Below are 14,538 nucleotides of genomic sequence, written 5' to 3'. Positions count from 1 at the left end.
CCCTGTAGCTTGCTGGCCAGCCAGTGTAGTCTGGAACCTGCCTGCCTCCATTAAGAAGGCAGGAGCCATTTTGTTGTATTGTTAAAATTAAGTTCCTATTTACTGTAAGAGCTGAGTTTCTGTTCTTAAGTTTTTGTCTCCTGGAACATGACCTGTCCCAACTGATGACCATTTTTTTCTCTTTCTTTCTTTTCTATTTTTTAAAGAACACATTGGACCTCCCTAATCAGTGATGATGATGACTGTTGGGTTTCTTTCTTTTTTTTTTTTTTTTTTTCTCCTCTGAGGTTTTTATCTACTTCCTAACTGCTCCTATTGTCTTGCTTCTGTAAACTTACTTTGCATCTATTCATGACTTTACTCCCTAAAAAGGTCCTAAGAAACAGGCCCAGGACTATCCCTCTAACTGAACTTAAAAGGCTTCAAATTTGGCTCAAACACAGTGGCAGTGGTCTTATTCTTGCTGGTGGGATTAACATTTCTCTGGAAGCCCCAGCGAAATCAGACCACCATCCAAACTCCAAAGCCAGATCTTCACCGCAGGACGGGCTGAAAGGCCACCTCAGGAGGTGGCCCACGGCGTTCTGTGGACTATCAGAGTGAACAGCTGTGCTGAGAAGGCCTCCCTTGGTAAGAAAATAGTAATTTTCTGTGACACCTGCTTCTGCTGGGATCCCAATCTGGGACAAGGAGGGTCTGACTAGATTCAATACTCCCCTGTCCCGGGCAAAGAGCAAGATGTTACGCTGCCCGCTGAGGTTCTTGGTCTGGTTTTGTGTCTTATCTGTGTTGTATTTGGTTTCATTTTTATTATCTCCATCTCCTGTACTTTGTACGTTGTGTGTTAACTGGTTTATCGTGGACTTGGAGCGACTGAACGAACGGACAATATGGGCAGTAAGAATAACAGCCTAACAGCCCTCTAGGCTCTTCTAAACGTTTTGACCAGCCAAGGAGGGCTATGATTGTCCTATCGTCAGGAGTCACTGCCAAACTTTCTGTGAAACTGATGGCTCTCCTCGGAGGACACTCTTGATTCTCAGCCAGCTTGGACAGTGGTGACTGTCACCCTCTGTAGGTCTGGATTGGATCCATCTTTCCTGAGGCTGAAGCAACTTCCAGCCCACCCCTCTAGATGAAGAAGGTTTGTCCGGTCTGCAACGGGCTAGGTGGCCCTGACTGTTGACAGGTGGCTCCTCCGAGGGCCTGTAGGGGAGACCCAGGAGCACCCTCTCAAAACTGGACTTACAGGAGGAAGAATCCCCCCTCCCTTCATATAACCATCTTTGTCCTCCTCCCTCCTCCCTGAAACCTCTATCTTCACCACCGCAGTCCCCACGGACACAGCTTTGCCCTGCCCCTCCTCCACTTCAACCCTCCTCTACCACCTAGTTCTTTCCTACCGCCCCCTGGTATCCCCCTCCCCCACACCCACCAGGGGGTCCCATATGGCCCTCCCAACTCTTTCTCCTATCTTTGTTCTGGGACTCCACCTCCTTTTGTCTTGCTCTCCTGCAACAGTTTCCTGATGACCGATAGCTGTGATGCCTCTTTCTCCCCTGCAGAACCGAAGAAGCAGAACCCTCCTGTCAGCACTAACCCTCACTCCTGAGTCTCATTGAGTCTAACTTTTCAATCACCTCACGCTCTGCAGTCCTGAAGCAAGGCAAGGGAACAGTTTCTCACAAAAGCGGCTGAAGCCCTTGGGATTGACCGAGCTCTGACAATATGGAGACCTCAACGGGACTACAACGCAGAGGGAGGTAGGAGGCCACTCACTGAGTACCACCAAGTTCTGTTACAGCTTAAAACGTCTGCAGTTAACATTGGACAAGACTTTCCCTCATGGCCAGGCTGCGCAGCCAGCTGGGTCTCACCCACCTGACCACCCATTCCAGCTGTTCTGCCCAGTTCACGAACCCCAAAAGACCAGGAATAAACAGACTCCGCTGTAAATACATGAGGTTCTTTTTATTGTAAATTACAAGCTGCAACTTGGGCCCACACACCCCACCGCCAAAGCGGTGGGAGCCAAGCACACCGTGCCCAGGTTAGTTGGGTGATTTAAAGATTCTGGTCCCTCCCAGCATGCCCAAGGCAGGGACGCTTCCTGCCTGGCAAGCATCTATTGGTCAAAATACTACATTTTCAATTGATTGGCTATAGGAAGGTTCCCAGGAAGGATCTGGTCTCCTTCCCTAGGGGGATGGGCCAGTTTCCTAGCAACTGTATCTCTAGTGGGTGGGGAAAGAATGCAGTGAGGTAGCCCTTCCCCTCAGGGCATTACTGTACTTCTTTACCTAACTAGTTTAGGCCTTAATTAATAATAGCTGCTAATTTTTAATCTTTTGGTCTCTCACGGCCAGGAGACACCATATTGGTCAGCGGCTTCAAAACCGACAATCTTGAAGCTAGACGGGAAAGGACCTTACAAGAGTCTCTGGACTCCTACTGATGTTAAAATTGCTGGTATTCCCGCCTGGGTACATCACATATATCTCAAGAAGGCACCCGAGGAACCCATGGAAGAGCCCAATCTAGAGGTGGGAATTGACTGAAAGAAACCATTAAAAATTAAACACCCTAAGCTTTGACTGTCTAACCTAACTTTAAACATTGTGTTCTTGATGTTGGAATCTATGCTGATTGTCCTATGGCTAACAGTTTTACAGTCTTACTTTCAACCTGTGCAAACAGAACCTAATTGTAACTTGACAGGGGAAATAAAAGTCATCCCTATTATAGGAAACACCCTGATATTATCTGCCATGCAAAAGATTGCTCCACCAGGAGCCATAGTTTGGATAAAAGAAAGGGAACAAAGTCTTTGCCAGATGGATGGAGGATACTTAATGAACTAATCTAATTGGCCAATCCCGATATAATACAGACTTCAGTACAGTCAAATATTCTTTAAAAGGTTTTGATAACGGATATGACAGGTGTGTTAAAATAAGAAGGGGAAAGAAAGATTCATTCATCGCCTTATTTGAGCTAACATACCCAGAGTAGCACTGTCTGTAACTAATAATGTGGGGTATCATCTCTGGCTCCACGTAGCACTAAGAAGCCAACAAAGAAACCCCTTCTGTGTCAGAGGAGATCCCTCTATTCCTGGGCTTTTCAAAAGAAATCGGTATGGAATAGGGGCTTCACGTGGGAATTATATAAGGTTAACTGAGGACAATCAAACATGCCCCCACTAATGGTTTTTGTTTGGTTTGTTTGTTTCGAGATAGGTGTGTAGCCCTGGCTGTCGTAAATTCACTTTGTAGACCAGGCTGGCCTCAAACTCATAGAATTCCACGTGCCTCTGCCTCCTGAGTGCTGGGATTAAAGGCGTGCACCGCCACGCCCTCCCCCCATGTTTAAAAAGTTATGGCTAATGTTCTTGTTAATAATGTCTTTTTCTGTCACTATCTATGTTTCCATAATGCTCCTCCCACTTCTCATCACACCCTCCCCTTCAGTAAGCAATTGGACTTTTTTTTTTTTTTCTGAGAAAATAACGCTCTGCAATCCCTGCAGGGAGTCAGGATTCGTGTGGGATAAGACATGTTGCACTATTTTAATCAGGAAATCTTTACAGTCGGTTAACAGAGTTATAGGTGCTCTTCCTGAGAATTGCAGCGATTCTTCACATCTGTTAGGCCTCACTGCAGTAGCTCCCGCCCTGGCCTTTCTGTTACCTGCTGCAGGAGTTGGACTATAAAGAGAGGTTTCTAAAATAGCCTGTTTAATTTAAACACTGCTAATATCACAGCAAAAATATTAGCAAAAACTAATCAGGAAATGGGAGAGCTAAGAACAATGGTTCTTCAAAATAGAGTTATGATGGACTAGCTGCTACTTAAGCATAACCTTAGAGGCTACCAGCAGCTTCCTGGGTGTGCTGCTCTAATCTGATTTCTCTCATACACATTGACAACCAAATTGACGATCTACATAAAGAAACAGACAAAATATCTCAAAGTTTGACTGGCCAGTTATGGCTAAGATGGTTCCCCGTCACTGGCCTCTAGTATTATTTTTACTGGTTATCATAATCAGGCCCTGCGTCCTCTAATGTGTTACCAACTTGACTGCCCATCAGATAAACCATGAATGCTACAATCATGTCAAGTGCATTTGTTAAAAGGTGTTCATGTGCACATGCACGTGCACACACACACACACACACACACACACACACACACACACACACACGTGTGTGCACGTGAGCTCATAACATAGACTAAGCACAGTCCCAGGTGTCTAAATTTGTCCTTTTGCTTCCTGTCCAGGTGAAGGAAAATGTGTTATGTGAGTGGTGAAACCCTGTAGAGAAAGCAGCGCCAGTTTGCAAATCTAAATACTAACATTTGAGCTGCTGCCACCCGGGAGTGTCCTGTCTGAGTGGAAGTCACACCACAGCCCAGGGCTGGTGTAACCAGACTCCAGTGTCCTTAACAGGGTTAGTAAGATTTTGATGTCTGAGTAGCAACGCCCCATTTCTGAGTCATACTTTCTGGCACTGAAGTCGTGTGTTGTAGCTGTAAGCTGTTTTAAATGAGATGTCTCTAAAATTCAGCTTGCTTCAGTAGGGAGCTTTAAAAGTGTTCTTGAAGAACCGGTGGCTGGAGAGATTGCTCAGGGCTTAACAGCACTCCTGCTCCTGCGGAGAACCCTAGTTCAGTTCCCAGCACCCGCACGGATAACTCCCGTTCTGGGAGACCCAACAACCCCTTCTGGTCCCTGCATACTCCTGGCATGCATGTGGTGCACATACAGGCTTGTGGGTACAACAATCACGCAATATGTAACAATGTACTTGGGGGGAGGGGTGTCACTTTCTGTGTTCTTCCCAATGTGGCCATGTTGTGTGAGCCTTCTGCCAAGCCTGAGGACCGGAGTTTGATTCCCAGGACCTACAGTGGAAGGAAAGCCTCCCCCTGCACGTTGTTTTCTGACTGCCAAGGGCTCTGCCATGTCCACAAACAATAAATGTAAAGAGAGGCTTTAAAAGCCACAGAAATAACACCCGACTTTTTCTTAAAAAAAAAAAAGAGAGAGAGAAACAAAGGCAAATTGGGAAGTGGATTAACTTTACTTGAAATACAACACAGAATGTGTTGTCAAACAAATGAATGTAGTGGCAACCTTTTGAAGTTGGGTTGAACAGGTTATTTGCAGAGGAACTGCAAACGATCAAGTCTTTGGATGAAGAACAACTGGACTGTTGATGAGACTAACATAAAGTAAGAGTCTTTTCCAGGTGTGCGAACGGAAACATGGTTTCTGAAAAAACAGACCTTTTCTTCAGTCTTTGGTAGGCGCTTAACTAAGTTCCCTGCCATGGACAACACGATAATTGCATCTAGAGCAGATGCTAATTCAGATACCTGTTCCCTACAGTACAAAGGTCTTTATTAAGTATTGCTAAAGATACTGAATTAACTCCATGGCCCTGAAATAGTTTATGTGAGGGACAGGCCAATGCCAACAGATTTTAGTGAAAAAACTGTGAAGTTCCTGATACTGTCTTTTGGCATTTTATTGTTGGTACCTACAAAACTGTTCTGTTTTGGGCTCGTGATGAATAGCTGGTTCTCATATGGGGCTGAGTAAGTGGGAAATGCAAGATTTCAATGTGGGAAATGCAAAATCCACATTATTTTCTTCTTCAAGGCAAATACAGCATTTCAAAATTTTCATGGATGAAATGTGTATTTGTATAACTTTGCTGAATAAAAGGCTGCCAATGGGAAATTGGCACTGATCTTTAGCTACCAAAATATTTGCGTCTGGTGCTCTGGCAACACACAGCTTTCTAATCTTTTATCTTGAAATTAGACTGGGGATTTCTGTGGAGTTGGTCAGGCTATATGCTTCTCAGAGAGCTGGGCGCTGTCTGTCACTGGCTTTGTTTGCAATGTTTATCAAAACCTGCTCATTCTGACTGCATGTATCATAAACAATTTTAAGACGCTAGCTTCGGATTTCACTGACTTAAAGATAATGCTTCTGGTACCAGAGCTTGTTAGGTAAGCAAACCTTAATTTGGGATTGCTTTCGCCTCCATCTTAACGTGACTTCACGTAGAGCCTGCTTGTTGGAACCTGGAGCAGCACACGAGCAAGAACAGTGGGTGTTTGTTCAGACATGAGAAGTACTGCTAGTGTTTCGTCTGGTGCATTGTACAGGAATGCTTGGTTTCTGTATGTGCAGTTAGGCACTGACAGAGGCGGTTATGCACCATTGAGAGTGCACTGAACACCAGCTTTAGACCCCTCGAAGAATTGGTTTGGTGACCTGTTCACCCGGAGCATGCATAAACGAGCACCCGGTAAACACTAACAACTGCCTTTTAAGAGGGAGACCGCTCTGCAGGAATAGTAACAGGAGCAGTACGTGTGAATGTCATGTTTCATCCAGTGAGCTCGAAGTCAGTGTGTCAGAGACCGCCCTGCGGGAGGCTCCACATTCCACAGAGTATGCAATGTGGACTTCACATGTCACGAATAAGATGAGGTTTACCAACAAATACACAGCTTGCCTCTCCTGTGTGTTAACGGCCCACCTTTGAGTAGCACATAGTGGAATGTCAGAAGTGGATCTGAAATAACGAGCGCTTGTGTATCATTGGTTCACGGTAATCATGGCTATGATCTTTGGGTGGTAGAAAAGATTTCACACGGAAGGGACCTGTGTAACTATGATGGATGCAATGGATTTTCGCATAGTTATATTTAACACAAAAGCAAAAAAAAAAAAAAGTGCATCAACTAATTGAAGGGCAACCTTTGACTTTCAAAGGATGTAGCTTTTTGTTTCCCTTTTTAGGACTAAAACCAGGTCCAGCATCGAGTTGACTGGAGGGACTCACGTTAGCATAGTGGCAGAGAAGTTTTTGTGGAATCTGTGGCTGTCCATGTCCCTGAGGGCCAAGTTCCAGGGCAGTGTGTGATGCCCACCGTAAATAAAGGGAAGCGGATCTGAGCCCTTCCTTGATTTAGTGTGCAATGTGCAAACCCGCAGGGCTTCAAAGAATTTCTGACATTGCTAAAAGCCATTTCTTTCTGGACAATGCGACTTAACCTTCTATCTGTCTAGGACGGAACCGAGTTCATTCTTCCCAGGTCCTTCTTTCCTTCTCAGGAGGTGCAGTATGCGCTCATTTTTGGTGAGTTCTGCCGGAAGCTCATTGGCCTGAAAGAAGATGAGACTGGCATTAGTGCGTCCCCTCGCTGGAATGCTTCTAGAGACGCAAAGGGGGCAGGTGACCCCAGGCTCTGTCCTCCACCACTGAAAAAGCTTTGCTGGACTCACTGATTTGCAGTAGACACCTGGGGTCTCCTTTCAATGTAGAAGGGGCACCTGCTATTTTTCTCACCTCAACATGAACTTTATATTTAGCCAGACCTTTACTATACTAAAGGCTCCTGGAAGGCACGGCTGTGTCTTACAAATCATTGCATCATCGTTTTTCAAACAATGTCCAGCACATCTAATTCTTGTTCAATAAATACAAGTGTTTGGTCTTTTATGTTTAGTTTATTCTTGTCCAGTAGGGAGGATTCAAGACAGGGACCTTTTTTTCCACCCCCATCCCACTGAGCCATCTTGCTGGCCCCTCATTTACTATTTTCATTTGTACATATTTGTGGGGTGATTGATACAGCGATATAAAATGTGATGACTGAGTCAGAATGGTCGGCATCTCCACTTCCTTAAGTAGTCATCGTAACTTGGTTAGGGAAACTTGGAACAACTTTCAGTTCTTTATAAAAATGCACAACAAATTGTTGTAAACTAGATCACCTGTTGTGTGACTACAATTTCTTCCTTCCAGGTGACCGTGTTTTGGTATCTGTATTCTGGCCTGACTCCACAATCACCCTCCTCCCTGCTCTGAGCTCCGCCTAGACCATACCATGCTCTTTACTCTCTGCCTTCATGAAATCAACTTTCTAGCTTTTATATGGACGGAGGGGCGTGTTGGGAGAAAGCGGAGCCAGGGAGTGACACACACCCAGAAGGCCCAGTCTCTGCCGCTGGCTGTGCCACCCGCTGGGACACGTCATTAAGTATTCAGGGAGGCAGTTTCCCCCACAGGCATCGTGTGTTACCAGGAAAATAATTCTTGAACCTCCATTATTTCAGGACTCTTAATATTATGGAGAACTCTAATAGCTTTTTAACGTAGAAATGAAATTGGAAAAAAATATATTTCCTAGTTAGTGAAAAAGAATAAATCTGCTGGATATGGTGGCACATGCCTGTAATCCCAGCACTTGGGAGGCAGAGGCCAGCAGATCTCTGTGAGTTCGAGGCCAGCCTCGAACTTTGGTCTACAAAGTGAGTCCAGGACAGCTAAGGCTACACAGAGAAACCATGTCTCAAAAAACAAAAACAAAAGAAAAAAGAGAAAAATAATAAATCCAAACAGCTTGGTATGCAAAATATATTTTTGAAGAAACAACTGCATTTTCAAAAACAAGAATCTTAGGACTGTAGAAATGCTTAATGGACTTCCATATTGTTTTGAGTGTGGAGCTTAAGAGAGGACAGCTGGATTTTTCTGTGCCTCTCCACGCAGGCTACAGTGATGTCTTGGCTGCAGCATGTGATGAAAAGGCAGCTGCACAAGGGCAGATAGTCGGAAAATGGAAGAGGAAGCCTAGTACCCACACAACGTCACTTCGGACAGCCTTCTTTGATAAGGCACCAACGCTTGCCAGGAGGCAGTTCCTTTTCTTCTTCTCCTGTCCTCATTTTTTCACCTTTCTTTGCTCTCTGTCCCCCCACCCCCTTCTCCCTGTTGTGTAGCAGTTCCCAAACTGGAAGAAAGCTCACTAAGACTCAAGAATGTATAAAAGGAAGCTCTGCAAACGTGGGAAGTAAACAATTCAGTCTAGTAAGTCCCTGAAACTTATAAGACCAAGGTGTCTCTCCCCATTAAGGCTATATAAACACAAGGTCTGCTGAAGAGGAGAGCTCTCCAAACTGTAGAGCTGCCTGCAAGTTGTCAAGCAGAGAGCTCCAGGGCTCTGCCTTTCACGAGCCGTCACCCACGCTGGTGTGGGCTTTGTTAACACAGCTGCCTTAGAGTTCTCCTTGCTCCCGTGAGCACTCCCTCACCTATACTCCTGGACACAAACTCAACGGACTCTGTGGCTCGTTAAGTTGGACTTTGGTGGCGCCATTACTTTGATCTGTTTTCAGTTCCTTATCTGGGAGTGAGCAGGTCTCTCCAGGTCAAACAACACCTTTTCCCTCTCCTCCCCTCCCCTCCCCGGATATAAAAGACCCCCCACTCACCCCCTAAAAAAAACAACCGCAACCAACCAAAAAACCCCAAACCCATCCAACCCAAATCTCTTCCAAGAGTTCTGAGATGCGGTTAGAATCCAGCTGCCTTGCTTTTGGGGCCGCAATTAAAGAGGCAGGCTTCTCTTGGGTGTTTGGTCGGCAGATGAGGGACTCCTGGCAGTGACTATGCGCCTCCACACATAAGTTCAAGTCCTCTAGGGAGGCTGAAAGCTTAGCCTTTTGTCCACTGGCAATTACCCAGGACCATTCCATGGAGGCTAGTCCACTATGGGACACAGTTGGATTGCACTTTTTAAAGTTTCAGTTTCTTTGTTACGGTATTGGTATTAGCGGTGTTCCCAGTCTTCCCTCCGTCCTGGGTGGCTCACCACCAATGTTTGATTTCTTTAAGAGTTCCTTGTACAGGTCTAGAGATAAGATTCAAAAGAAGGGCGCTTGTGACTTCAGCTGGCTTATCGCCCAGCCGGGCCAGCTAATGGAAAATAAACCTGGGTATCTGGGGAGAGATAGGCAGAAATGATAACAGAAAGGCTTTCTGCAAGCACTTCATTTCCCCAGGAATGGGGAAATAGTACTTCTGTATGCTAGATAAATGAAAATGGGAGCCTTGGCCTTGCAGATGATCTCTTCGGCCTTTCTCAACGAGTTTCATATGTGTGTGCTGTGTGCTGAGGCAGCATTATTATGTACATGGAGGTTGGAGGAGGGAGTCAGGTGTCCTCCTTTATCACTTTCTGCTTTATCCCCTTAAGGCCTTGTCTCTCCTTCCCTGACACTGAGACCTTTGATTTTCAGCTCGGGTGGTGGCCACCAAACCCTAGCAACCTCCTGCCTCTGTCTTGTCAGTGCTGCAGTCACAGGTGAGCGCAGCATGTGGCAACCTTGTTATGTGGTTTTGAGACCCAAACTCCGTTCTGACTGTTGTGCAGCCAGTGCTCTTAGCAACTCGGTCACCTTTCCAGCTTCTATGGTTAGTTCTAATACCCTCACACCCTTGGACTCGCCTATGAAGAGTGTCAGTGAAAGATCACTAAATCAGGCTGGTCGGTGGGCATGCCTGTTACAGCGTCTCTTTAGCTGAGGGGGGAACTCTTATCCCACTGTGGGCACTTCCATTCCCTAGGCTGGGTCTGTCAAGTTTCAAACCCAGGCAAAGTGGCTGAGGTGCCTATCTACATGTCAAAATGGACCAGGCCTCCAAGTTCTCCCAGCATCCCTCAGTCCTTACGTGGCTGCCTTCTACCCTGAACTTTCAGCCCAGGGCCTGGGCCGCCCTTCCTCCAGAGGCTCTTCCCTACATATTCCTGACATTTTGATTACCTCTCTCACTGCCTCTCTTTTGCTCCTTTTGTACTTTTGGCCTCTTGGCTGCTGGACTTGATTCCCCTCTTCCCTTTCCCCTCCCCCCACATGGTTCAGGGTTATGACCACTCAGGATTGACGAATGTGTCTGCCCCTGGCTATGCTCTCCTTCATGCCTGTAACAAACTTCCCCCTCCACCAGGCCTAGGAGCAATCATGTCCTTTCCTTTCCTTTCACTTACTAATTTATTTTCATTCAGGGTCCTGGGCTGTGTAAGAGTAGAGAGAGGAAGCTGAACGTGACTATGAACGTATTCATTGCTCTGTGTTCTTGACTGCGGCTGTGATGCTCTTGATGTTTTGAAGTCCTGCTGTCTTGACTTCTGAGCTGTGATGGACTGTGGCCTGGAATGGCGAGCTTAAATAAACCTTCCTTCCCTATATTGCCCTTTGTCAGGCTCCCAGCAACAGCAATCAAAGCAACACCAGCACTAACAGATTTCCTTTTAACTTCCAGTCTGCACATCAGGTGATGTCAGTAGACACCACGGAGGAGGAAGTACAATGACAAACATTTCAACTGTGATTGTAAATTCTCTGACTTCCAAATTTCATCCAACTCTGAGGATTTAGGAGAATAAAAATGCAGATTGGTGTTGTAACAGTGACGTGCAATCCTACTGATAACACATTTTCCCGAGCAAGACACCAAGCATACACTAGTACTTCTCAAGATACAAACATCCCACTCATGGGGCGGCGACAGCCTTCCAGGACACTGACATTTTTAGAGCACACACTGATTCCCCATGATGACAACCTCCATCTCCCACCAGGAAGCCACACATTGTAGGCTTCTGATCCCTGAATTCTGGCATTGGAGCCATGCACTCCCCCTTTTATGTCGTATTGTGGGGTCTGCATGTTAGGCATGCCCTCTGCCAACAGAACTACATCCCCACCCCCAGTTTCACATGAGTGAATGGTTACAGAAAGCCAGGAATATAGGATATTTTAGCACAATTCCATGGGTCTAAATGCATTGTCTGGGAATAACGATTAACTGCGATCCTGTGAGCCCTTACTGTGTAGAACTATGAGAATCGAGGCAGGAGCCTCAGGATGCTCGCCTGGCCTTAGGAAGAGGTGGTCTCTCTGCGCAGGGGCCCACTGGAGTTAAAGGATAGGTTGAGTGGGTACCTTGTTTCTCAGGGCTGGATCCGCCCCTGCCTCCAGGAGCAGCGCGACTGTTTTAATATTCCCGCTGAGCACTGCTGCATGGAGAGCCGAAGTCCCGTTCTGAGAGAAAACGAGAGTGTGTGTCAAAAGCTGAGCTTTCACTGTCTGAGTGATGAGATGGGAGCGTCACAGCGTTACTCCTCCCTGTCTTCCCTTGCAGCTATCTCTTAAAGTCCCACCAGTACCTGCTGCAGTGTCCTCAGACACACAGCTAAAGGTCGTCCAGGGCTAGATACATAGCTGTCTACTACAAGGGCAGGGGAGGGACACTGGCTCCAGCAGGCACAGATATATAAACAGCACTACAGTGTAAGCTAGGTTTCCTACTTGATGACTCATAACTCATACCATGATTTGTAGAAGTAAAAAAAAAAAAAAAAAAAAAAAATCACACCTAGAAAAAATTTCTAGCAGAGCAGCACTTTTCATACTCTGATGCCAACTCGCTAAGCTGGTACTAGCTCAAAGGTCTAAATGTTGGCCAGTATGCATCGTGTGTGAAGCAAGAGTAGATACTGCCAAGTCCATTTTAAAGTTTCTTTTGTTCAGCTTCACTTTCATAGATAAAGTCTGTTTCCAAATGATTACATGAGGTGCTGCTTTCTGATTCCCGTGTTCCTGGAGGGCGGGAAGTGGCTCCTTGGGAGAAGGGGTCGGGGCTGATGCACTGAGCCTGGCAATTCTGTATCAGATGTCAGCGAGCTGAAACTGTGAAGGGCGGACACTGTCCCCAGCGTGGACACCTGGACACGGTGCATTTGTGGAGCTGTCCCAGGGCAAAGCGCTTGTTTGTCTCGGTGTACCCTGAGGGCGCAGCCTCAAATCTGCTAAGCCGCACTGTCGACTTAGAGGAGACTGAGTGCCCTTTATTTAACAAAATAAAATGCTTCCAGTCAACACACTGCTGCTTGCGGGCTCTGCCAGCCCTCTGCCTCTTTTCTCACATGCCCTGAAAGCTGAGGACAGTTTGTAACATGCCCAAGTAGAAGATTTCTTCAGTGGTCACCCATACACGAAAACTTGTGTTGCTCTCACTTTCTCACCTCATCTTGAGATGGCGGAACTGAGAAGCTGCAGCAGGAAGTGTACGCTCCCGAAGCCCAAACGGACCTCGTGGTGCACAGGGGCAGGGTGTTGGCTCTGGGCTGTATACATTACCACAGAGAGTTACTTCCATCCAAAATGGTCCCAACTTAACAGAGCACTTCTGGTCTCCAGAAAGACCCATCTTCTGAGGCCCCCAGATGTTTGAGGCTAACTTTGTACTTAAACTAAAAAGCAGGCTAGATCTTTACTGAGGACGATGAAGGGGGGTGGGGGGGTCCCCTTCTGATTTCACAAATCTTCCAGAGTCAGCAATAGCTGACTTTCCTCTTTTTAGTGTCAGTTATACTATTTCCCCCCCCGGAAGATCGGTATTAGGAGGCTGTTCTAATTACCACATCTCCGTTTCCACCTGGACCCAGGGAGCCCCACCTAACGACAACCCAGTTGTATCTCAGTCTCCAGTATTTCTTGTTTAACGACCCTCCACCCCCAGAATAGCATAATTTTTTTTTAGGGCTTACCTTCAAGATACCGAGAGTAGGTGAGAATTTGAGCAACTCCTCTATGACGTCATTATACCCTTTGTTAGCTGCCTTCAGCAACGCTGTCGTGCCGTCCTGAAGGTCAAGGGGAACGTGGGGGTTACTACTAACATACATTTTTGTTGGCTGAGAACTAAATGTCAAGTCAGCAACTTCTTGAGCAGCACATCGGGCAGCATTCTGCGTGAGGCTACCGTCCACAGGAGATGACAGTTGATGCTGTCTTAGGAGCCTGCTGTTTGACACGTTAGATGCTCCTCTGGTCCCCGAGATCACTGCGTCAGGGACAAAGGCATTCCGGGACCACATTTTTAAGGTTATTAACGGACCCAAGAGGCCTTCTCTGCTGTTCATGACTCAGCGAAGACTGCTTAAGTGTAAGGATTTATGCTACTGTTGAACTGCATTTAATGCCTTAGAAATATGTGCTGTCTTGACTTTACCCGCCCTGTGTGTTTATCTGCCTATGTATGGTGGTGTTAATGCAAGAGGAATAGGTCAAAAATGTATTAATCTTTAAAAAATGCAAAGGCAAATTAAAAAAAAAATCCATCTTTCATGATAACTTTTGGCTCAAAAGAGACTTCCTGCTGTAAGTATCAATGGCTGTGCCAGGAGACCTGCTTCTGGGCTGTCTTCTGGAACAGGAAGGAGGAAGGGGTGATGGGGATTTTCCTTTCTTCATCTCAGAGGTGACAGGAAAGCTGCAGGGTGGTGGGAGGGTTGGGTGGTGGTGGTGGGGAGCAGGGTTAGGGCTGGATCAACTCCCTCAGATTTCCCTTTTCTGAGCTGAGGCTGGATAGACAGCCTCAGGCAGCACAGGCGAAGGTGCAGGGCCGTAGACAGTACGAAAACACAAGGCTCCTAACCTAGAGCCGTAGAATCTCCCCAGAGTATCTTCCTTCCTGTGGGCCTTCAGCCTGGCACAGCAGGCGGCATTCAGCGACACCCTCAGGAGCCAAGTGTGAAGGGCAGGTGCTTGAGGGATGAAGAGCAGGGGCTTCAACGGGGTCCATGCAGATGGATCCCGCATGCTGCCCTCATGCCTGAGGTCAGAGGGCCCATAGGGAGAGACGGACTACCCCTGCGAAGTTCC

General features: G+C 46.6%; 1 protein-coding gene and 1 long non-coding RNA gene across 4 annotated transcripts in view; one reads left to right on the top strand and one right to left on the bottom strand.

Annotated features, from left to right (window-relative positions):
• Positions 1 to 879: 879 nt before the first annotated feature.
• Positions 880 to 2,602, top strand: LOC132652382 (uncharacterized). Its single transcript, XR_009589888.1, has 3 exons — positions 880 to 1,144; positions 1,566 to 1,763; positions 2,367 to 2,602. It is a non-coding gene; the product is annotated as an uncharacterized LOC132652382 (long non-coding RNA).
• Positions 2,603 to 5,067: 2,465 nt separating this feature from the next.
• Positions 5,068 to 14,538, bottom strand: part of Ankrd29 (ankyrin repeat domain 29) — a 46,332-nt gene continuing 36,861 nt past the window's right edge. For all 3 annotated transcript variants that reach the window (XM_021645425.2, XM_060377669.1, XM_060377668.1), the window contains 3 exons: positions 13,422 to 13,517; positions 11,815 to 11,913; positions 5,068 to 7,188 (listed from right to left, as the gene is read on the bottom strand). In XM_021645425.2, the coding sequence (XP_021501100.1) occupies positions 7,081 to 7,188; positions 11,815 to 11,913; positions 13,422 to 13,517 (303 nt within the window). In that variant the 3' untranslated portion in view covers positions 5,068 to 7,080. The remainder of the gene's footprint in view (positions 7,189 to 11,814; positions 11,914 to 13,421; positions 13,518 to 14,538) is intronic.

This window comes from Meriones unguiculatus, chromosome 2 (genome assembly GCF_030254825.1).
Source record: "Meriones unguiculatus strain TT.TT164.6M chromosome 2, Bangor_MerUng_6.1, whole genome shotgun sequence".
Classification (NCBI taxonomy): domain Eukaryota; kingdom Metazoa; phylum Chordata; class Mammalia; order Rodentia; family Muridae; genus Meriones; species Meriones unguiculatus.
Note: the sequence above shows the minus strand (reverse complement) of the source record. Positions and strands in the feature narration are given on the sequence as shown.